The 25,551-nt window shown below is 42.1% G+C and overlaps 1 protein-coding gene across 6 annotated transcripts in view; it reads left to right on the top strand.

The window, feature by feature from the left end:
* The window catches only part of PIP5K1B (phosphatidylinositol-4-phosphate 5-kinase type 1 beta), a 151,806-nt gene that overhangs the window by 43,970 nt on the left and 82,285 nt on the right, over positions 1 to 25,551 (top strand). For 5 of the 6 annotated variants that reach the window (XM_061628694.1, XM_061628665.1, XM_061628675.1 and 2 more), the window contains one exon: positions 22,572 to 22,702. The exons of the other annotated variant lie outside the window; for it this stretch is intronic. In XM_061628694.1, the coding sequence (XP_061484678.1) occupies positions 22,572 to 22,702 (131 nt within the window). The remainder of the gene's footprint in view (positions 1 to 22,571; positions 22,703 to 25,551) is intronic. 6 annotated transcript variants of the gene reach the window in all.

Below are 25,551 nucleotides of genomic sequence, written 5' to 3'. Positions count from 1 at the left end.
TAGAGTGTCAGACTGGGACCTGGGAGACCAAGGTTCAAATTGTCGCTCTGCCGTAGAGCTCACTGGGTGCTCTTGAGCTAGTCACTGTCTCTCAACCTAACCTACCTCCCAGGGTTGTTGTGAGGATAAAATCAGGAGGGGGAGAACCATGTTTGTACACCACCTTGACCTCCTTGGATGAAAGGTGGGATATAAATGTAATAATCAATAAAATAGCTGGTTAACCATTATGATTCTCTAAAATGTGTTATCAGGGTCCTCCAACACTCCAGAAAAGATATGGGGATGGCACAGGAAGAGGAGAGGGGAGAAAGTTCTGGTGTGCAAGCAGAAATATTTGTGCTGATGGAACAAGTTATTTGGATGCCACCCATATGTTTTATCAATTCAAAAGCAGATCCCTATGTTATGCTTTAAGACTATGGGTGATATCCCATGTTAGTCATCCTTGAAGTAAGCACATATAAACCAATGGGTTACTCTGATGACTAACATTGAATATCACCCTACTATTTCTGTATGACTATACAATTTCCTGTTCTTCATCCTGCACTACCTCTTAATAGTAACTGTACCACTTGCAGAGGCTTAGTTCTGTTTTGAAAGTTATGTATGAAAGGCCACATGAAATATTTTGGTTTCTGATTTGACATCCGGTCATCCATAGGATACAATGTGAACATATAAATGTGCCTGAGACTTAATAGTATTTCCATGTGCTGTGCTTGAAGTGGGACATTTCATAACCATAGTTCTCTTTTTGTTAAATGATGGAGTTCAGTTCTTTGGGCAAGTAATAAAATTGGCCACTGTACAAGATTGCCTGTATAAACAGAATATATGTACATAAAAATGAATCACAAAACAACGTAATGTTCTTGCGTCATTAAATGCTGTAGTTTACCTTCCTCAAACTTCTTTATGTAACTGGCTAAGATTGATTTGAGGGAGGTTTCCTACTAGGATCTTGGTAGAGTGGTTAAATAAAGATTATCAGGGTAATTCTTACACAATTTACATAGGAGTGTTCTCACGGACCTTAGCACGGCTACATTTGAGTAGCATCTGATGTACTTTGTTTAGATGCTCCATATGCTAATTCCTAAATCTGTATATAGGCAAATTGTTCTCCTCCCCCTTCCATCCCATATAAAATCTCTTAAAGAGTAAAACTCTTTCTTAAGATCCAATATCATTTAAAATTGAAAACCTCTGGATTAGATTATCAAACTCTACCTTCAGTGACCCCCTCTACACATCAACTTGTTGTCTGTTGAGGAACTCCTCCATGTTAAAGAAGATTTAGGGACAAGTTCTTAAGTATATAATCTCAAACTATATAAAACGCTGGTCAGTCTTTAGTACAGAATATTTGCATTCATACCAAGGAAATTATTCTACTTTGAGGAGGTAGTTATTTTGTAATGACTCCTTTTAGTTGACTGTAACCATTTTGGCTTGTAAAAAAAGCCCTGCTGGATCACACCAAAAGGTATATCTAGTCTAGCATTCTGTTCCCATAGTGGCAGCCATGAGCAGGACATGAGTGCAATACCACCCTCCTAGGGTTGCTGTGTTCCAGTTCCACAAATCTGGGCAGGCTAATTTGCATATTATGTCAATTACTTGCTAATTATGCAAATTAAGCATGTTAATGATTGCATTGTCCCGTTGTTTTGTTTTTGTGCGTAGTAATTACCACCAAAACTGGGGGAGGGTGTGAGGAATCTAAAAAACCCCAACAACTTTACACTTTCAGCCTTAAATGCCTAGTCTCTAGTTTCCAACACGATGGAATATTTATTTATTAAGAGGATTCATATCCTGCCCTTCCACTGTTTAAAACAGAGCTCAGGGCAACTTACAAACATAATAAAAACAATAAAAATACACAATGAATATAAAACATGATAAACACAAAAGAGAAGCCAACATTAAACAAGTCAATACAGCAGTATAAAATCCAGCATAAAACAAAAAGCCAGCAAAGCATCAGTTAAAAGCAATATTGTGACTGAGAGATTGTCTGTACCAACAATTAGGAAATGTGAAATGAACACACCACTTTAACTTGTAACACAGATAGAAATAAAGATTTCAATATTATCAGTTCAGTCAATCCTTTTATCTAAAGAGAGTAGTGTCTGAGCAGGTGAGAAGTGTCACTGATTCTCGCAGACCAGATCAGGGAGAGGGGAAATGCAGCCTTCTATGATAAAGAATAGGACTTGATGAAGATTTGAGTGCTGGCACCTCTTTTAAAATAAAATAAATCCAGTGAATTCTAGAGACCTAGCAAGCTGTGCTAGCATTAGACAGGGCAGCTGTTCCATTCCTATTGGTCTTAAGGGAGGGAAACGTTACACCGCCACTGCACTGAATATATATATCTTTGGTGGGGAGATGCCTGCCAGCCATTTTGAAGAAGTTTATGTATGAAAATACTTTTTATCATTTTCTGAATTGCTGAACAGAGGCAACAGGGTGAGTGAGGCTGCATTCCATTGCAACTTTACAGTACGGCCACACTCATATGGCAGGTTAGGTTCCAGACCCCCGCTGGAAAGCGAAAACTGCCAAAAAGCGGATCAGCTGTAGCACGGGGGGTCTGGAACCTAACCCGCTGATCGCACCAGAGGAGGAGAAGATCAGATCTTCCTCTCCTCAGGCGCGATCAGCTCAAACGGGAGTCTGATCATGCCAGAAAAGGAGAAGATCAGCTGCAGCACGCTACAGCTGATCTTCCCCTCCTCTGGTGTGATCAGCTGGAGTGCACGAGTCTGACCACCCCCCAAGGAGGAGAAGATCAGCTGTAGCACGCTACAACTGATCTTCCCCTCCGGTGCGATCAGCCCCCCCTCCAGCTGATCGACCCACTGGCGTCGTATTAATGGAATGCTGAAAAGTGGGGCACCGAGAAGCGGGGCCCTACTGTACTAGGGAAGAAGCACCATTTAACAGGGTAGGGACAGGAACGAAAAATGCAAATGCTAACATTGCAGCCTTTTCTACAGAGAGGTTTACTTTTATATCTTGTATTTGTTCAGGGGAGGGTGCATTTGGTGAATTCATTCTCCTTTATTCCATCCTCCATGATGGTAGGCGGACCTTCCCACTGCATTCACCACTTAAGACACATACCCTGAGTCACAGAGGCAATTGAGATGAAGGCTGCTTCTCCTTGCTGACTAAACCAGAAAGTCTATGGATAAGGGGTGGAGCTGCATATCTTTATCAAGTGAGCATGTGCAGTTTCCTAAATTGCTACATTCTGCATATGCAGCAGGCAGACTAAAATTCTTGATTTTCCCAGGACATCTATGGTGTCCCTTATTGGCTAAGAACAATGGAAGGTGGGAATTGGCTGATTTCTCACAAAATAGGCAGAAAACTGCCTCCACATTTTGCTTTGTATCTCTGGATCTACAAGGGCTAGAGACTTGCTTCTTGTTTTAAAATGAAAGCTGGGAATCCAGGCCACCTAATGTGCTAAGTGGGCACTGGGTAGCATGGCTAGAATCTGGGTAAAACCCGGCTAACCAGGCAATATGGCAACCCTACACTCTCTGTGCTCATGTTCCTAAGCGGTATTCAGAGGCATCTCTGATTCTGTGGGTAATAGCCATCCTGACTATTAGCCACTGATAGCACTGAGATATAGCTCAGGCAAAGGACCCTATGCAATAAATTATGCATATTGGAGCAAAAAATCTTAATTTCACATATACGCTCATGGGGTCTGAACTGGCGGTGACAGACCAGGAGAGAGACCTCGGGGTTGTAGTGGATAGCACGATGAAAATGTCGACCCAGTGTGCGGCAGCTGTGAAAAAGGCAAATTCCATGCTAGCGATAATTAGGAAAGGTATTGAAAATAAAACAGCCGATATCATAATGCCGTTGTATAAATCTATGGTGCGGCCGCATTTGGAATACTGTGTACAGTTCTGGTCACCTCATCTCAGAAAGGATATTATAGAGTTGGAAAAGGTTCAGAAGAGGGCAACCAGAATGATCAAGGGGATGGAGCGACTCCCTTACGAGGAAAGGTTGCAGCATTTGGGGCTTTTTAGTTTAGAGAAAAGGCGGGTCAGAGGAGACATGATAGAAGTGTATAAAATTATGCATGGCATTGAGAAAGTGGATAGAGAAAAGTTCTTCTCCCTCTCATAATACTAGAACTCGTGGACATTCAAAGAAGCTGAATGTTGGAAGATTCAGGACAGACAAAAGGAAGTACTTCTTTACTCAGCGCATAGTTAAACTATGGAATTTGCTCCCACAAGATGCAGTAATGGCCACCAGCTTGGATGGCTTTAAAAGAGGATTAGACAAATTCATGGAGGACAGGGCTATCAATGGCTACTAGCCGTGATGGCTGTGCTCTGCCACCCTAGTCAGAGGCAGCATGCTTCTGAAAACCAGTTGCCGGAAGCCTCAGGAGCGGAGAGTGTTCTTGTACTCGGGTCCTGCTTGCGGGCTTCCCCCAGGCACCTGGTTGGCCACTGTGAGAACAGGATGCTGGACTAGATGGGCCACTGGCCTGATCCAGCAGGCTCTTCTTATGTTCTTATGTTCTTATGTTCTTATGTGTAACTTGGATTCAGTCATGTTTTGGTATTCCTAGTACTATTTCTGTGAGAGAAGAAAAACGTGCTGATGCATTTTGGGCTAGCAGAATTTGTTCTTATTGTTCCAAATGTTGCATAAATGATTGCTGATTATGTACAGGATGACAACCATAAAATTAAAGCTATATTCCTTCGTGTTATCTATTACTATAATCTTCTCTTTCACGTTTTAATAGCAAATTGTTTGCATATCGAGCATTCAGTAATACAGATTATACCAAAGGTACCTATAGATTATTACATTCCTAAAGGGAAATATTTCTTAAGGATTTTTGTCAAGATGAAAACAGGTCCTATCGAAAGGGAAATGGAGTTAGTAGAATTTTGCTTTATAATAAAATACTAATGGAGAACAAAGAGTTCAGTGTAATCGGAGGTTCCTGGAGCAAGAAAGTGACTCAGTCTTGCCTTGCTCCGTGTGACTGGAATCTTAAGAGTTAGAGACAGTGATTCATTTGGAGTTTAAGGGCTGCAAATACCAAAAGCTATAAATGTTTAAATTTATATTTATAGTAGTTGAATATAAGAATATTGGATAATTGATTTGAGCTGCAATCTTTTACTTGCTTTTTCCTCATTTGGCTGGTCTAGGTGCATTGCACAAGTTGAAGATACAGCTATTGCATTTTTAAAAGAGAAGTTGTCTTCAATCTGAAACCACAGTGTAGAATGTACCTTTAGGAGATTGTCAGAGCTAAATGGAGGTATACTTCAGGCAGCCTGGGCTGTTATGTAGAAGTGCTGACAAAGGATGAAAGAGGACCTCCAGCCTCTTCTATTTGTGCTTCTTGTATAACATTGAAAAGAGAATACATACATCTCCCTCACTCTGTGATGCTTGAGCTGTATGCCATCTGAAATGTGTACCTTTTAGTGCAGTGGCAATAAATAAATTCATCCCTTGGACATTAACCAAGATGTATGATCGGAACCACTTGCGTGGTCTTTCAGTAATGCTGAAACACTTACTAGAGTTGTGGTTAAACCTGTCAAAATCTGGATATTGTATTCTTATAGATACAGTACATTCAACTACCCACTTTGTCACCTACAGGAGAGAGAGGCCATTGGAAAGAGGGCTTGGTGTGTCATTTCCACACAACAAAGAACTTGGTGTGGCATTGTTGCTAGTGTGATCCAAAAATGTAAAAATGCATGAAATATTTAATGGCATGTTAATTTACTATAAAAGTTTTGCAGGTTATTAACTAATGATTCTTTGGTTTCGTTTTATTTCTAAACATTTATCCTGGGGCGCTTCTACACAAGGTTTTTACTCCAAAATAGCCACGCTTTGTTCATTCACTTTTTGCGGCATCTACATAATGCAGTCACTCTGTCACTGTCATCCTGTGTTTTTCTTCTGTGTTCCATCTTTTCTGGGGTTCAGAAAAACAGGTGTGGATTGCTGTAGTTTTTACAAAGTGTAGTTTTGATGTGTGCAGTGACATTTCTTAAGCTGCGCTCTATGCCCATGCCTTTCAGTTTTTCTTCCTGTTGGATGCATGTGCATGCATATACTGCCTAATATCTTATCACATCCCCATTATGGATAGCAGTGACTTTCTCAGGAGAGCAACAGCTTGTTTACTTGCCCTGCCACAGGATTGTACTGAAATGCCCTGCTGGCTTTCTCCTTTTCTCTTGCAATTCAGTCAAAAGGGTGGGGCAGTGCATGAGGTCACAACTAGGCCTTCCCTTCCCAGCTGCAACTCTCCCCCCCCCAAAAAAAATGCTGCCATCAGTGCATTTGGCTTGGGAAAAAAACTTTTTGTTGGGTCCTTCTAGTTACAGCAGGGGAGGGCCCCCCAACGAGGCAACACTGTGGGATAGATGGGGAGGCCCCAGACCTTGATTGAGATTGTAGATTCTTACAGCTGCAGCACTGGGGGACTGGAGAACACCTGCCCTGGGAGTGAGTACCTGAGCATTTGGGTGCTTGCTTGCTCACTCCTCTTGGTTGCTTTCTGTTGAGACAGCTGAGGTCCCAGGTAAGTGCTGCAAGGACTGGGCCCCCCTGCCTGACCCTGACTCCAGAGTGAGACCACAGTCAATCTTGCAGCCTTTTGCATCAGCTCCTGGCTGGGTCAGGGGGCATCGTTGGTGGGGTCACCACTGAAGGGGTGACACCAAAGGGGGTTGCCCCCTGGGGTGGCCCTTAGGGAGTCCCAAGGGCAAGGGCACTACCCCTTCTATTCTTTTTTAAACAAATCTAGAGGAGATTGGTAGTGGGGAAGGTGTATGGTATATGTGTAGTTCCTGCACAGGGTGAGATCTTGTGCAGTGAACTGAACAATAGGAGAAAGTTGTCAAATGCCTTCAGAGTGACAGTTTGTTTGTTTGTTTATTTATTTATTGCATTTGTATACTGCCCCATAGCTGAAGCTCTCTGGGCGGTTTACAGCAATTAAAAACAGTGTTGGCACCAGGTGCACCTCATCTCAGATATCATTCCATAATTTGGGGGCCATCACTGAGAAGGCTCTCTCCCTTGTTGCCAGACTCCCAGATTTCCTCTGAGTAGGCACCCGGAGGAGGGTCTTGGATGTTGAGCGTAGTGTATGGGTGGGTTCATGTCGGGAGAGGCGTGCCATCAGATATTGTGGTCCCAATCCGTGTAAGGCTTTATAGGTTAAAAACAGCACCTTGAGTCGAGCTTGGAAACATACAGGCAGCCAATGCAAGCGGGCCAGAATTGGTTTTATATGTTCGAAGGGTCTGGTCCCTGTTACCAATCTGGCCGCTGTATTTTGCACAAACTGCAGTTTCCAAACCGTCTTCAAAGGCAGCCCCATGTAGAGTGCATTACAGTAATCTAACTTGGAGGTTACCAGAGCATGGACAGCTGAAGCCAGGTTATCCCTGTCCAGATAAGGGCATAGCTGGGGCACCAACCAAAGCTGGTAGAAGGCACTCCGTGCCATCGAGGCTACCTGAGCCTCAAGTGATAGAGATGCTTCTAGGAGAACCCCCACACTACGAACCTGATCCTTCAGGGGGAGTGCAACCCCATCCAGGACAGGTTGGACATCCACCATCCGGTCAGAAGAACCACCCCACTAGCAGCATCTCAGTCTTGTCTGGATTGAGCCTCAGTTTTTTAGTCCTCATCCAGTCCATTGTCACAGCCAGGCACTGGTTCAGCACATTGACAGCCTCACCTGAAGGATGAAAAGGAGAAATAAAGCTGTGTGTCATCAGCATACTGATGGCAACGCACTCCAAAGCTCCGGATGGCCCCACCCAACGGTTTCATGTAGATGTTGAACAGTATGAGGGACAGAACTGACCCCTGTGGAACCCCATACTGGAGAGTCCAGGGTGCCGAGCAGTGTTCCCCAAGCACCACCTTCTGGAGCTGACCCACCAAGTAGGAGCGGAACCACCACCATGCTGTCCCTCCCACTCCCAACTCAGCCAGTCTTCCCGGAAGGATACCATGGTCAATGGTATCGAAAGCCGCTGAGAGATCAAGGAGAATCAACAGAGTCACACTCCCCCTGTCTCTCTCCCGGCAAAGGTCATCATACAGGGTGACCAAGGCTGTAATTGGCAAAAGGCTGGTCCTCCCTGGGTGTGAGATGGAGGGGAGTATATGTGCCTTGTGTAAAAGTTATTGAGTTGGTCTGACTGTTGCCAATTCTCTCAGAAGCCTGCTGGGAGAACTGGTTCAGGTAAGTATTGTTGGTGGGCTCTTGATGTGTCCATATCAGGTGTTTAAGAGGAGTCTTAGTAAGGAGGAACGTGGGTGATGCCACCACAATTTCAGTGATCGTGAGTAGAAGGAGGTATGGCAATGGGGATTTGATGAACTACCATAGAAGACAAGGGCAAGGCTATCTACGCATTGTTCCTCTCTCCCACTCCTCTCATGGATGGGCTCCTCATTGCTCATTTGCTGTGCCCACTGGCCTGTGTGTGCTGTTGTTTTAACCCCAGATCAGTACACAATAAGACCACACTCATCCATGATCTGATCATGAATTAAGGTGCTGATTGCATTACTGCCGATTGCATTACTGAAATCTGGGTGGGTGAGCTGGCAGGAGTTGATCTGACCCAGCTTTGCCCATCTGGATTCTCAGTGCAACACCAGCACAGGCTGCAGGGACGGGAGCGAGGAGTTGCTGTGGTCTACAGAACTTCCATCTGTGTCACCAGGAAACCACTCTGACTCGGAGCTGGTGGTGAGGACCTGCACCTGGTGTTGGGCCAAGGAGACAGTAAAGTAGGGTTGCTGCTGGTGTACCGTCTGACCAAGTTGATCTACAGGTGAGGACATATAAGCAAGACAGCTTTCAGTGAGAGAGAGAGCGAACAGAGCGAGCAAACAGGAGTTTGACAAAGGAGCTGTAGCAAGGAAAGGAAAAAGGCAAGAGGGCTCTGAAGCCGTGTGCTCTGAAGGGCTCCATAGCAGCTTGATTGGAAGGGGTGTGGCCTGATAGCTATTGGCTTAAGGGCATGGCCTGAGAACTGCTGAGAGCAACAAGCAGCCACTGTGTGTGCTGGGTCTCCTGATTCCTAACAGAGCAGAGGGAGCTGTCTCAGTTGATCTACAGGTGAGGACATATAAGCAAGACAGCTTTCAGAGAGCAAGCGAACAGAGTGAGCGAGCAGGCAGAGCAAACAGGAGTTTGACAAAGGAGCTGTAGCAAGGAAAGGAAAAAGGCAAGAGGGCTCTGAAGCCGTGTGCTCTGAAGGGCTCCATAGCAGCTTGATTGGAAGGGGTGTGGCCTGATAGCTATTGGCTTAAGGGCATGGCCTGAGAACTGCTGAGAGCAACAAGCAGCCACTGTGTGTGCTGGGTCTCCTGATTCCTAACAGAGCAGAGGGAGCTGTCTCAGTTGATCTACAGGTGAGGACATATAAGCAAACAGCTTTCAGAGAGCAAGCGAACAGAGTGAGCGAGCAGGCAGAGCAAACAGGAGTTTGACAAAGGAGCTGTAGCAAGTAAATGAAAAAGGCAAGAGGGCTCTGAAGCCGTGTGCTCTGAAGGGCTCCATAGCAGCTTGATTGGAAGGGGTGTGGCCTGATAGCTATTGGCTTAAGGACATGGCCTGAGAACTGCTGAGAGCAACAAGCAGCTGTGTGTGCTGGGACTCTCATTCTGCTTCCTGACTCCTAACAGCAGAGCAGAGGGAGCTGATCTACAGGTGAGAATATATAAGCAAGACAGCTTTCAGTGAGAGAGAGAGCGAACAGAGTGTGTGAACAGGCAGAGCAAACAGGAGTTTGACAAAGGAACTGTAGCGAGTAAATGAAAAAGGCAAGAGGGCTCTGAAGCCGTGTGCTCTGAAGGGCTCCATAGCAGCTTGATTGGAAGGGATGTGGCCTGATAGCTATTGGCTTAAGGACATGGCCTGAGAACTGCTGAGAGCAACAAGCAGCTGTGTGTGCTGGGACTCTCATTCTCCTTCCTGACTCCTAACAGAGCAGAGCAGAGCAGAGGGAGCTGTCTCAGCTGATCTACAGGTGAGGACATATAAGCAAGACAGCTTTCAGAGAGTGAGCGAACAGGCGTTTGACAAAGGAGTTCGACAGGGGAGTTCAAGGGGGAGGTCCATAAAAAAAACACCCAAACAAATTACTAAGTCTGCTTGTACAGCACACTGCATACTAGTATGACTCTCAAGTTTACCCTGAAGTAGGACAGGACAAAGCACAGGCCACTCCAAAACAAATAGTTAGAAAGAAATAAAAGGTAGAAGAGAGTATGAATGGGAAGGATTCTCCAGTGGTTGTGACCTGAAGGTGTGTGCCATGTTTGTTTTCTTGCCTGAGAACAGCATGGCGTACACCTGCAACAAGTGCAAGCTCGTGGCACTGTTGGAAGAAAAGGTGAGAGGCCTGGAACGGCGGGTGGCCACACTGAGGACTATAAGAGAAGATGAAGAGTTCTTAGACAGAACACTGGAACAACAGCAGCAAAGAGATGTGGAGGTGGAGGAGCAACAGCATGTGGTAGCAGAAGAGGAGACTGCTTTGGAAAGGAATAACGAAGTGGAGGAAACTCCATGGGAAAGGGTGACAGGAGCAGAAGAGCTAGAAGATACCCTTCACCAGTGGAGCTATGGACCCGCTTTCAACCACTCGAGGAGGAGACTGGAGGACAGCCTGTGGAGGAAGAATTACAGGAGACCCTGTGCGACAATGAGCAAGAGGCTGAAGCTCAATCAAGCAGGGACAATGAAACCACGCCCCACAACAAGAAGAGAAGAGTACTAGTAGTGGGAGACTCCCTACTGTGTGGGATCGAAACTCAAGTATGCCGAGAAGATCCGTGGACTCGCCAGGTATGCTGTCTACCAGGAGGATGGATTAGAGATGTGGCGGAACGGTTGCCATCACTCATCAAGCCCACTGACAGGTATCCCTTTCTCCTCATCCATGTGGGAACAAATGGCACTGCCAAACGGAGCTATGAAGAAATCACATCAGACTTTGAAGCTCTGGGAAGGAAACTCAAGGACTTTGGGGCCCAGATATTTTTTTCATCCATCCTTCCAGTACTTAGAAGAGGAGTAGAAAGGGAAAGCAAAGTACTCCGTGTGAATGAATGGCTACGAAGGTGGTGCAGACGTGAGAGATTTGGATTCTGGGACCATGGGCTATGGCTTTTGGAAGATGGACTGCCGACAAGTGATGGATTGCATCTCATAAGGACTCGGAAGAATGTGTTTGGCCACAGCATGGAGAAGTTCATCAGGAGGGCTTTAAACTGATTCCTAGAGGGGTGGGAGACGTAAACTTGGTGGTAACAACTGATGAAGGCTTAGGCACAGTATTGGGACCAGGCCTGCCAGGCCTTTTTGGACAAACCATGTCCACATTGCCTGTGCCTGATGTCATATGACATCAGGCATGGTATACTTCAAAAAGGAATTTAAGTTATGGCTGCAGCTGTGGCTTGAAGTTTCATTCTCCTGATGTCATATGGTGTCAGGTGATTGACAGGTGGGCAGCCCTGATCAAAGTAGCCTATCCTGGTGTAATGTGACATGCAACCTAGAATCTCTATCTTTTCTGGACCGATTTTCTGTTTTAGCTCTCAGTGTAAAACAGAACTGGAGCACGGGCAAACTCCACTGTTCAACTCCTCTGAATACTGGTTGCTGAGAATGACAAGTGGGGAGGGTGCTACTGCGCTCAGGTCCTGCTTGTGGGCTTCCCATAGGCATTTGGTTGGCCACTGTGAGAACAGGATGTTGGACTAGATGAGTCTTTTGTCTTATCCAGCAGAGTTCTTACAATACATGTTATAGATGTTAACTAAGAAATGTTTGCTTCTGATTTTAGAGTATGATGCAACATTTTTTATACCCAAAGAAACCTATGTTGAACTGAATCACTATGAAAATAAAGCAGCAGGGTACTTTGAAGTGTCCCTGGACTCCACAGTGTCATAAATCTCTTTTCCCTTTTCCAATTTATGCCTGAATATACCATCTGGATTAAAAGGAAAAGGCAGGCTTATAAACCATATTAGACTGTTACTGATATTAGAATGAACCTACCTTTCTTAGCTATGTTGCAAATAATCTGGAGTTGAGAGAAACAGTCAGCCTATTCATTGATGCTGTCAGTTTTTCCAATACCCTGTTAAAGTAAAACAAACTGATTAATTATTTATTAATTTAAGGCAGCCTTCCCCAACCTTTGGGTCACTAAATGTGGTTGGACCACAACTCCCATCAGCCCCAGCCAGCATTGCCAATGGTCATGAATGATGGGAATTGTAGTCCAGCAATATCTGGGGATCCAAAGTTTAGGAAAGGCTGATTTATGGTGTTTATATGCTGCCTAATGAACCATATACATTATATTATACATTATAACTGCACCCCTTGTTATACTGAGTCAGTCAATAGGATCCTCCTTTCTATGCTCAAATACAGCCTTTGTCTTAAATACAATGCTATAGTGTCAATGACATTAAACTGATTCCTAGAGGGGAGGGAGACATAAACTTGGTGGTAACAACTGATGAAGGCTTAGGCACAGTATTGGGACCAAAGAGATCGGCTCTAATAGGGCCCAGTAACAGCCCTCAGAAAAACGTAGTAAGGAAGCCAAGCCATAAATCACATGGTCTTCCATGTCTGTATACTAATGCGCAGAGCATGGGAACCAAGCAGGACGAACTTGAACTCTTAATACAGGAGGACAATTACGACTTGATAGGTATAACTGAAACTTGGTGGGATGACTCCCATGACTGGAATACAGCAATTGAAGGATACAACTTCTTCAAGAAGAACAGAAGGAATAAAAAGGGAGGTGGAGTTGCGCTATATGTTAAAAATATATATCCCTGCACAGAAATACAAGAAGATGAGCTTGGTGGCTCCACCGAGAGTATCTGGATTAAAATTAATGGGGCAAGTAACAAAAGGAATGTGGTGCTTGGAGTCTACTACCAACTATCCAATCAAGGAGAAGATGAGAATGTAACTTTTGAACCAAATTGCCAATATTTCGAGGAGGCATGATGTAGTAGTAATGGGGGATTTCAATTATCCTGATATCTGTTGGGAGACAAATTCTGCCAAACACAGCCCTTCCAAGAAATTTCTGACTTGTGTTGCAGATAACTTCCTCCTACAGAAAGTGGAGGAAGCAACCAGAGGATCAGCTATCCTGGACTTGATTCTAACCAATAGAGATGATTTGGTGGATGAAGTGACAGTTACGGGAACTCTGGGGGAAAGTGACCACACCATACTTGAATTCTTGATTTTAACAGAAGCGAAAGCTGAGAGTAGCCATACGCGCACCCTGGACTTCAGGACTTCAAGCTGATTTCAATAAACTCAGAACAATTGTGAGTACAGTTCCATGGCAAGCCACCTTAATGAGAAAAGGAGTCGAAGATGAGTGGAAGTTTCTAAAAAAAGGAAATTCTAAAAGTGCAATGGCAAGCAATTCCAACAAGGAAAAAATGGGGGAAACAGCAGAAGAAGCCGATGTGGCTTCACAAAAAGCTTAGAGATGACCTGAAAACAAAAAAGGACACATACAGGAAGTGGAAAGAAGGCCAGGCCACAAAGGAAGAGTACAGGCAGGTATCACGGAATTGCCGGGATGGTGTCAGGAAGGCTAAAGCTGAGAATGAGCTGAGGCTAGCGAGGGATGCTAAAAGCAACAAAAAAGCTTTCTTCAGGTATGTCCATAGTAAAAGACAGAGAAAAGAAATGGTAGCACAGCTACTCAATGAGGATGACAAAATGATAACAGATCACAAAGAAAAGGCAGAAGTGCTCAATTCCTACTTTGGCTCAGTCTTCTCCCAAAAAGGGGCTTATGACCCTCCCGGGAAACATGAAGTAGAAGGATCAGGATTGGACCTGGAGATTGATAGACCATTTGTCAAGGAATTCCTAATCACTTTGAATGAGTTCAAATCGGCAGGGCCCGATAAACTGCATCCTAGAGTATTGAAGGAACTGGCTGAAGAACTCTCAGAACTGCTCTCTATTATCTTTGCGAAATCATGGAGGACTGGTGAAGTGCCGGATGACTGGAGCTAATGTTGTCCCTATCTTCAAAAAGGGCAAGAAGGAGGAACCGGGGAACTACAGACCAATCAGCCTAACATCAATCCCTGGAAAAATTCTGGAGCAGATTATAAAGCAGTCAATCTGTAAGCACCTTGAAAGCAATGCAGTGATTACTAGGAGCCAACATGGATTTATGAAGAACAAATCCTGCCAAACTAATCTCATCTCATTTTTTGATTGGGTAACCTCCCTTGTAGACTGTGGGAATGCTGCGGACATAATATATCTCGACTTCAGCAAAGCTTTTGACAAAGTGCCCCATGATATTCTGATTAGCAAGCTAGCTAAATGCAGGCTGGATGGAACAACTATTAGATGGATCCACAGTTGGCTCCAGAATCGTACTCAAAGAGTGCTTATCTTTTTTTTTTTTTCAATAATTTTTATTCAGATTTTCATAAAACATACAAGACAAAATCATAAAACATTCAAAGACAAAAAACAAAATCAAAAATAGTTAAACAAAAAGAAAAAAAGAAAAGAAGAAAAAAAAACAAAAAACAAAAATAAAAAATAAAGAGTAAAATATTGACTTCCCATTTGTCAAAGATCAAATCAGTTATAAGTCTATAATATATAGCAATCCTGTCTCTTAAGTCATATTATAAAATCACTTTCCTCCAGTAGTTATCTTACTTAATCATCAAATCTCATAAACATTACTTTATTCTTTCCACAAAAAGTCAAAGAGAGGTTTCAATTCTTTAAGAAATATATCTATCAATTTTTTTTTCCAGATAAGCATATCGATTAATCCATCTCATTACTAATTATGATAATCTTATTGTCATAACCATAGTCAAAATAAACATTTCAATTAATCCATCACATCAGAATCTGTTAGGTTCAGTAATTTCAGTAGCCATTGTTCTATTATCTCTATTAGTTCCATTTTCCATCTTCCATCTTCAGTAGTCTTGTTAAGTCCAGTAATTTCAATATCCAATCTTCCATTATCAGTATTCCATAATAATCTTGCTGTCAAAGCCATAGTCATATAATAAGAGTCTAATGGGAATTACCTCTATCCCAAATATTTTCTTGCCATCCATTCTGAATAAGTTGCTGAAATACTGCTGTAAAATCATATCTCTGTTCTTTTTTTCAAAATACACTGGGTCATCTCTTAAAAGTTTTTCCATTGTCACATGGCTGCAGTTAATTCCATAGATTTTCTCTATATTGGGCTCCATCACATCATTCCAGTCCAGAAGATAATCCATGCCATTGATAACTTTATCTCTAGAATCTTCATTAATTTCTTCAGAGATAACATTGAGTTCCAAACAATAGATTTTATTTCTAAAGTCCATAGACTCCAAATCTTGTTCCTGTTCCACGTTTGTTCCAATCTCCGGGATCTCCTCTCTCACAGGGACCCCTATTCCAGTCTCCAGGGTCTCCTCTCTCACAGGGACCCCTATTCCAATCTCCGGGGTCTCCTCTCTCACAGGGACCCCTTCCAGGGTCACCTCTCTCACAGGGACCCTTATATCTTTAATCTCCTGCTTCATTTTACTCAATTCAATTTTCGTTATCTCAATCTCATTCATTATTCTCTGAAACATAGTTATTTCCAGATTCTCAGCCACTTTCTTAATTGCCATTTTAAAAGAAAAATATAGGAAAACCACTTCTTATTTCAGCAACAATTGGGTTAATACTCCAAACTTGGTGACATCACAGTATAAACAGAGCAGACAGCCTTATCTCTCCAATAGTTAAGTAAACAAAATGCAGTTCCCAGGATCGAAGCAATTAATGGCAATCGTCAAGAAACAGATTCGTCAAAATAAAATAGACCAAAAAGAGAGTAGTCTCAAAACAGTATAATATTTTTCAAAATAAAAATCTGGAATAGAAATCCCTCTTCTGTGTGTATCTTTAGAATGCAAATCCAGGACAGCTTTTTGCAACAAAAACAGAGATAAGCTATTAATTAGTGCGTAGCAGAGAGAAGTTACGGCTCCCCAGTGAGATGTCAAAAACCGATCAATCTGGCAAATCTCTTTTAAACAGCAACAATTTAAGTCAAGTAAAAGAAAAATATAGAAAGAAGGGTGCTTGCCTGTTAGTGCGTTCTCTCTTAGAAGATAAGATGAACGTTCGCTTTAACAGATAGAGCTTGCTGTTGAAAATCCGTCCCACCTTCGTCGGCTGGACCTCGTCCCATAAATTAATGAGATCTGGTCGTCCCAACAAAAATAGGCTTTGAGGTTAATCTCTTCGTTTCTCCCTACCCGGGAGAAGTTTAATCAGTCAAAAAAAAAAGAAAAAACTGACTGATATATCTGAATAAGCTTCTTTTGAGGCAGGAGCCCGTCTCAAAAGCAGGCACAGGCTAAGTCACCCTTCCCGGAAGTCCAAAGAGTGCTTATCAATGGTTCCTTCTCAAACTGGGCAGAAGTAACGAGTGGGGTACCACAGGGCTCGGTCCTGGGCCCAGTGGTCTTTAACATTTTTATTAACAACTTGGATGAGGAGGTACAGAGCATGCTTATCAAATTTGCAGATGATACAAAATTGGGGGGGCATAGCTAATACCGTGGAAGACAGAAACAAAATTCAAAGGGACCTTGATAGGCTGGAGCATTGGGCTGAAAACAACAGAATGAAATTCAACAGGGATAAATGCAAAGTTCTACACTTAGGAAAAAGAAACCAAATGCACAGTTATAAGATGGGGGATACTTGGCTCAGCAGTACAACATGTGAGAAGGATCTTGGAATTGTTGTTGATCACAAGCTGAATATGAGCCAACAGTGTGATGTAGCTGCAAAAAATGCTATATTAGGCTGCATTAACAGAAGTATAGTTTCCAAATCGCATGAACTACTAGTTCCCCTGTATTCAGCACTGGTTAGGCCTCATCTTGAATACTGCATCCAGTTCTGGTCTCCACACTTTAAGAAGGATGCAGACAAACTGGAATGGGTTCAGAGGAGGGCAACAAAGATGATCAGGGGACTGGAAACAAAACCCTGTGAGGAGAGACTGAAAGAACTGGGCATGTTTAGCCTGGAGAAGAGAAGACTGAGGGGAGATATGATAGCACTCTTCAAGTACATGAAAGGTTGTCACATAGAGGAGGCCCGGGATCTCTTCTCGATCATCCCAGAGTACAAGACATTGAATAATGGGCTCAAGTTGCAGGAAGCCAGATTTCCACTGGACATCAGGAAAAACTTCCTAACTGTTAGAGCCATACGAAAATGGAACTAATTACCTAGAGAGGTAGTGGGCTGTCCAACACTGGAGGCATTCAAGAAGCAGCTGGACAGCCATCTGTCGGGAATGCTTTGATTTGGATTCCTGCGTTGTGCAGGGGGTTGGACTCAATGGCCTTGTAGGCCCCTTCAAACTCTACTATTCTATGATTCTACGTTTGTGGCTTCCTTTATGGAATCAGTCCATCTCTTGGTTGGTCTTCCTCTTTTTCTACTCCCTTCTGTTTTCCCCAGCATTATTATCTTTTCAAGTGAATCATGTCTTCTCATCATGTGTCCAAAGTATGATAACCTCAGTTTGATCATTTTTGCTTCTAGTGATAGTTATGGTTTAATTTGTCTTAACACCCAATTATTTGTCTTTTTTGTAGTCCATGGTATGCACAAAGCTCTCCTCCAACACTACATTTCAAATGAGTTTATTTTTCTCTTATCCACTTCTTTCACTGTCCAACTTTCACACCCATACATAGAGATCAAGAATGATCCTGACTTTGGTGTTCAGTGATACATCTTTGCATTTGAGGACCTTCTCTAGTTCTCTCATAGCTGCCTTTCCCAGTCCTAGCCTTCTTCTGATTTCTTCACTATTGTCTCCATTTTGGTTAATGACTGCGCCAAGGTATTGATAATCCTTGACAAGTTCAGTGTTCTCATTGTCAACTTTAAAGTTACATAAATCTTCTGTTGTCATTACTTTAGCCTTTTTGACATTCAGCTGTAGTCCTGCTTTTGCACTTTCCTCTTTAGCTTTCATCAGCATTCATTTCAAATCGTTACTGGTTTCTGCTAATAGTATGGTATCATCTGCATATCTTCAATTATTGATATTTCTCCCTCCAATTTTCACACCTTCATCTTGGTCCAATTCTGCTTTCTGTATGATATGTTCAACAAATAGGTTGATAAAATATATCCGTCACATACCCTTTCCGACTGGGAACCAGTCAGTTTCTCCATATTCTGTCCTTACAGTAGCCACTTGTCCAGAGTATAGGTTGCACATCAGGACAATCAGATGCTGTGGCACCCCCATTTCTTTTAAAGTATTCCATAGTTTTTCATGACCTACACAGTCAAAGGCTTTGCTGTAATCTATAAAGCACAGGGTGATTTCCTTCTGAAATTCCTTGGTCCGTTCCATTATCCAACGTATGTTTGCGATATGATCCCTGGTGCCTCTTCCCTTTCTAAATCCAGTGTGGACATCTGGCATTTCTCGCACCATATATGGTAAAAGCCTTTGTTGTAGAATCTTGAGTATTACTTTACTTGCATGAGATATTAAGGGAATAGTTTGATAATTACTGTATTCCCTAGGATCCCCTTTCTTTGGAATTGGGATGTATATTGAATGCTTCCAGTCTGTAGACCATTGTTTGTTTTCCATATTTCTTGGCAAATTTTTGTCAAAAGTTGGACAGATTCAGTCTTAGTATCTTGTAGCAACTCTATTGGTATGCCATTTGTTCCCTGTGATTTGTTTCTTCCAAGTATTTTAAGAGTAGCTTTCACTTCACATTCTAAAATTTCTGGTTCTTTATCATAGGGTTCCTCCACGAATGAATCTGTCATCCTGGCATCTCTTTTATAGAGTTCGTCAGTGTATTGCTTCCATCTTCCTTTTATTTCATCTTGGTCAGTCAGTGTGTTCCCCTGTTGATTATTCAACATCGGTACGCTTGGTTTAAATTTTCCTTTCATTTCTCTAATCTTTTGGAATAGGGCTCTTGTTCTTCCCTTTTTGTTGTCCTCTTCTATTTCTATACAATAACTATTGTAATAGTTCTCTTTGTCCCTACGTACTTGTCTCTGTATTGTTGCATTGCGGGTTCTGATGGTGTTTCTATCTCCTCTTGGTTTTGCTTTACTTCTCTCTTTAGCCATTTTAAGAGTTTCTTCAGTCATCCATTGAGGTCTTTCTTTTTAACTAGAGGTATTGTCTTTTTGCATTCTTCCCTGATAATGTCTCCGACTTCAGTCCATAGTTCTTGTGTTTCTCTGTCAATTAAGTTCAAAGCCTCAAATCTATTCCTTGTCTGATCTTTTTATTCTTCTGGGATGTTATTTAAATTGTATTTTGGCATTAGGATTGCTTTGCTTTACTCTGATTTTTGATATGACCAGTTCATGATCTGTAGCGCAGTCTGCTCCTGGTCTTGTTTTCTTAGAGAGTATGGAACTTCTCCTCTTCTGCTACCAATTATATAATCAATTTGATTCCCATATTGACCATTTGGTGATGTCCACATGTACAGTCATCTTTTTGGTTGCTCAAAAAATGCTTTCACAAGAAACAAACTATTGGCCTCACAGAATTCAATAAGTCTTTCTCCTGCTTCATTTCTATCTCCTAAGCCCCATTTCCCCACAATTCCTAGTTCTTCTCTGTTCCCTTCTTTTGCATTCCAGTCCCCCATGATTATCAGCACAACTTGTTTTGGTGTGTGATCAATTTTCTCCTGTACTTCTGCATAAAATCTCTCCAATTCTTCTTTTTCTGCGTTTGCCGTTGGAGTGTAGACTTGGATGATGGCTATGTTAATAGGATTCCCATTTAATCTCATTGATATCACTCTCTCAGACCTTGCCTTGTAGCTCCTAATTGCTTTTGCTACATCACTTCTCAATATCAAAGTAACCCCGTTTCTTTTTGATTTCTCATTTCCTGCATAAAATATTTTGTAGCCTGATTGAAAATGTCCCATTCCTGTCCATTTTAATTTACTCACGCCAAGTATTTGTAATGTTGATATTCCATTTCTTGCTTGATAATTTCTAACTTCCCCTGGTTCATGCTTCTCACATTCCATGTTCCTATTGTGTGCATCGCACAACTCTCCTTTCGCATCTGTGCACATCAGCCTCTGGGCTTCCTTTCAGCTTTGACCCAGCTGCATCATTAGTCACAGCGCTATTCGTACTTGTCCTTTGTTCTTCCCCAGTAGCTTGGTGAGTGCCTTCTGACCTGAGGGTCTCATCTTCCAGCACTATCTCGTATTGCATTTTGGATACTCTTCTTAGGGTTTTCGTGGTAAGAGGTATTCAGAGGTGGTTTACCATTGCCTTCCTCCGAGTTTGGATGTATCTTAGTCTCGTGTCTCAGCTTTGACCATTCCGCCTTGGGTGCCCCTGCTAGGAGTCTAGCCTCTTTGTCTAGACTCGTGACGGCATTGCTCTCAGCTTCTTCAACACTTTCAAACCCCCTCGCCACATTAAGGTGTGCATCTTAAAGGGGGATGAGACCAATATGGGGAAACATTCCTCATAAGAATTGTAGGAATTTTTAACAGCTACATATTAGAGGCCCACCTCTTAAAAACAAACCAACCAGGAAACAACAACAACAAAATGTTATCAGTCATTATCACTGCATTCTAATTGTGTTATGTTTGAAACACAGAGACCCAGGGAAAGCTACCAGAGACCCAAGTAAACTTCTGATATTTATTCCCCTCCATGATTGAACAATACCCACTAACTGTCTATTAAACCCACAAACTGTCCTTTCCTTGAGCTTCTGCTCTCTCAGCCAGTTAACCACTTTTTGAATTGAGGCCCAGCACAACCTCATTGTAGCAGCCTTGTGCAACATCAGTAACTGCTTTCCCCAGAACTGGTACAGCCATCTGCTTTATAGTAACCATCAGGCCCATAGATAGAAACTATGCCTTATCAATCAACTCTGCCTATCATAATCCAGGGGTGTACACTGATTTTTCCTCTTATTACTGGGTAGCCAGTGTGGTGTTTCCAGATGTTGTTGGACTAGATTTCCATCATCACTGGCCACGCTGACTGGGGCTGTTGAGATTTGAAGACCCTAACTTGAAAACCTTAAGAGCTTTCTGTCATGGGTGAACACAACAAATAGGAACAGATCTAACAGAAAGAAAGGGGGCTTTGGAGGAATTGCAGAGTTATTACATTTTAGGGTGTTTCAGCCAGAGAAGTGAGGAGGTGGAATCCAAAACTTCTCTGCCTTCTCTTTTCCTGCAATGTGCTCGCTTCCACCCCAAACACCATGACAAGGCTTTCTTTGAAGTAACAGAGAGAGATGTATTCAGGAAAGCTCAGTATAGGTTCAGCAGCAGGTTCAGATTACTGAGGTCACAAATCAAGAGACTAAAAGCAGGGGCTGGAGTACATGGCTAGATGTTAGCTATTGAGATGTTCCCCCAAGCCTCCACCCCCTTCCCACCTAGCTTTAAAAGAGCAAGCTGTGGCAAACTCACTCATGGGACTCTCACCTGCATGAAAACACTGCGCTTGGAGGCAGGTGCTTCTGCAAAGTGGCTGTAACTGCTCATGCCGACAGAGGTGGCATTGAGCCCATGGCGGCAGAACAGTGACCTGCCCCCTGGGGTCCTCCTCCTCTGCCACTCCTCCAGTTGAGTCAGTAGCTTCTCCGGTGCCCAGTGACATGTCCTGCTCTGGGGGCGGGGGGGGAATGAAATCTGGAGTCTCTGTTGCCCCATCCCTAACATTCTAAGTTAAAGAGGCTGGATCCTCATCTTCCCTTCTGGTTGGCTCTAGTTCACCCATCCCCTCTGCCATTGCCACCTCCTCGTTTGTCAAACACTGCCACCCCAGGTCAGACCCTGTTGGAACTGTGGGGATTGTGACATGCAAGAACAGTGTAAAGATTAATGGAAGCTTTTAAGTGTTTCCCAGATCCTGGAAAGTCCAGAGCTCTTCCTTTCTGTTAGAGACCACCTGCTATAGAAGGAGCCAGTCCAGACTTAGGAAGGCTCATGCATGATTTAGATTTTTTTTCTTACATGGAGGAGGTTTTTAGAACTGTGTAGCCCATGAGGTCTGAAATTCTTTTGGGGGGGCATAATTTGTGAAATGCAATGTTTCAAATAGTGCTTCATTCAGTTTGCTTTCATTCTTGGAACTACCTGACAGTTCACTTGCATGCTGGATTTTCTCTTCGCAATTATGGTAGGTGATTTCTGTTGCATAATTGTCTCTGCAACATTGACTTCTGAGTTGCAATCTCTGCTTGCAGATGAACCAGCCTAATTTATAGCTGAAGGGAAGCCAAGGCACTGAAGTATCTGTCTCTCAGAAACTTTATAAGGACCATATATGTCATGGGAACCCATTTACAGCAAGTTGACACTTAAAAATATTTTGTCTTTCTTTGCAGACTGCATCCTCGGCTATTAAAGGTGCCATACAGCTGGGAATAGGATACACAGTGGGTAACCTCACATCTAAGCCAGACAGAGATGTACTTATGCAAGACTTCTATGTAGTAGAAAGTGTATTTCTTCCCAGGTAAGGGTGGTTATCCCCCCCCCCAAATTGCAAGCCTAACTATTTATTCCATTTTTATCCTGCCTTTCTCCCAAATTGTTCAGGGCAGTGTACATGATTCTTCCTTCCCACCTTTTTTCTTTAATCCTCAAAACAACCCTCCAAAGTAGATTAGGCAGAACTATGATCACTTCTTAAGCTTTCTGAGTGTGCATGTATTTGAACCCAGGTCACAGTAGCCCAAGTCCAATAAACTAACTACTGCCCCACTGGTCTTTACATATTGGTCATTTCTCAAGTAAGGATTTATTTAAAGTTATCCTTAAAATGGAATAATATACTTTTTCTTTAATGCAAAGAAGGATGATTGTTTTGTGAATATGCTATTAATAGTAGAGGAAAGGAAGAACCTGAATTCATATAAAGTGACATCCATTGAAAGAAAGAATGTGAATTAATATAAAGTTCATTGAGTGAACAAATAAAAAGCACAGTATTGTATTAACATTTTTAAAAATCTGCATGTGGTGTTGCAACTACAGTTTAGCTGTTCATTTTACCAATAATCAGAATCTGAAGAAGAAGATTAATGTGTGAGAAGTGGGGGAGAGTGGAGGGTCAACAGGACATTTTGGCTGTAAGTCCATTCAGCTCTTTTATGCCTTAGAACCATTGATATTGCACTGGAATGCAGTTAGGACAATATGTTTTACTTGACTAAGTAATTACACAAAAGCAAAGCCTGCAGACAGATCTCTACCTATTGAACTTTTCCTTATCCCTGTGCAGCTGTATTTAGTAACCATAGCACAGCATTTTATTTCAGAATGCTGATATTTGAAAGTATTATGCTGAGAGAGACCAAACGGAAATTTAATATAGCAGATCCTGCTATAATCTGAAACACTAATGTAATCCAGAAATATTTCAATGGACCTCTCCTTGATGAAGTTATCCCTAACCCAATCCATTGCTGTTAACATAATATTTTTGGTTCAATTGGTTACTGTGACAATGCAAACTGATTTAAGTATTGAGGGGGGAATTTATTTTAAAAAAATCTATCATTGGTGCATAGGCAAACTCTGTATTCCATTATTTAAATTAAAGATGTTGAAAGTATGTTCCAATAAAATGGCATACATTTGGATATATGCAGTGCACTTGTTGACTGATAGTTGCCATGGCATAAAAATGTGACTGGGTGCTTGCTTTGCATTAGGGTATTGCCATGAAGCTGCATTGGAATATCATGCAAATACTCTCTCATCTTCTTTGCAAACTTTCCTAGAAAAAAAATCAGATTATTGCCTCCCTTGCTTGATCACACAAGAGAAAGTATAGCAACAGAGTGGTTGTAATTTTTGAATTTTGAAATAAAAGATAAAGACCAGTCTTTCCATTTTTTAATAATCCAGCTACTTAAGAGTTCCCAAGCAGATGCTGATGACCAGTAGTTTCTGAAATAATGTTTATGGATTTGCCCCTTATGCCAATACATGTACAGCCCATGTAAAAGTTGTTTTTTATTTTAAGAGCGAATTTTAGATAGTAGCAGTGTAACTGTTCAGTGGGCTTGTTGTTGAATGGTGAGAATCACTCCTGGCCCTCCAAAGGTGCTTCAGGCTACAATGTTTTTCCAACGATGTATAGACCAGAATGTAAAAGGCTGCCAAAACAAAAACATATGGGCTTCTAGAGAGCAATAACATTGAACCATAAAATATAATTAGTTTACATATTTTGTACTCTTTCATGTTTAGACAGAAGGTACACAGTCACTTTTATTTTGAATTCAATATATTCTGTCTTTAAAACAGCACCAGCAGTTAATAGCTAAGAAGACCTGTGGTAGGTGTACACTGGGGATGGAATCCTCTCCTTTTTCACATTCCGTTTTTAAGTGTAGACCCCTGGTAGACGTTAACAATCTGATTTCTTTTTCCTCCGATATCTTTGTATTTTTCCGATCTCTTTTTTTGGATTTTTTTGCTTTGCAGAGAATTGTCAACATTATAGTCACTATTTATTCATGAGTCTCCACTGGTATCGATCTTTATTCTGAATTGCAATTATTGTCTGTTTCCATTCCTTTTCAAGTGCACTGCAGAGCAGATTAAGACAAATAATCAAGTGTCTTCTTCCCTGCTGCTTACAATCAACACCTCATTCCCCCTGCTGCTTTCTGTCTGTCAGTTGCAATCAACATTTCATTGACATAAAGGGACACATTTGAAGAGGTCACATAGAAAGAAGATCAGTAAAAGTATCACTCGCACTATCGATTATTTCAAAGCGAATGTTTTAAAAAATGAATTGGGGGAAAAAAGAGAATGAATCGGAAACCAGGCACAGAGAGCTACTACTTCAAAATTCTCTCCAAAAAGATAGAGAATATCAGAAATAATAATTAATCTGATGGCAAATCTGATTATTTCAGAAATGGAGCGCATCACTAGTGCACACATATAGACCTAGCAGAAATTGGTTTTGAATGTGAAGTTTGAAGATTGTGGCCTTTCCTTTACAAATGCCTGTTGCCTGGCAAGATCATAGAAACAATTTTAACATGCAAGGGAGGTAGTGCAAGTCAGCTCCATACAGTTCCTGATGCCAGAATTATAACCTAAGTAGGTTGGTCTGTGTAGTCTGAAATATGGATTTGATTGCTTTCTGGGTACAAAGTGCACTTAAGTTGATACACTCAATCTTGACACCATCAAGAAAGAGTATTTCAGGTAATATTTCATTTCTGTATTGCTCTTTCTTTACCTACCTTTTGCCTCAGCAAATCATGACAAATGTGGAGGTCATGAACCTTCACAGAAACTAGGCCAGACTCTTGCGTGGTGCCACAAGATACATTGTTG

Source organism: Rhineura floridana, chromosome 1 (genome assembly GCF_030035675.1).
Source record: "Rhineura floridana isolate rRhiFlo1 chromosome 1, rRhiFlo1.hap2, whole genome shotgun sequence".
Classification (NCBI taxonomy): Eukaryota; Metazoa; Chordata; class Lepidosauria; order Squamata; family Rhineuridae; genus Rhineura; species Rhineura floridana.
Note: the sequence above shows the minus strand (reverse complement) of the source record. Positions and strands in the feature narration are given on the sequence as shown.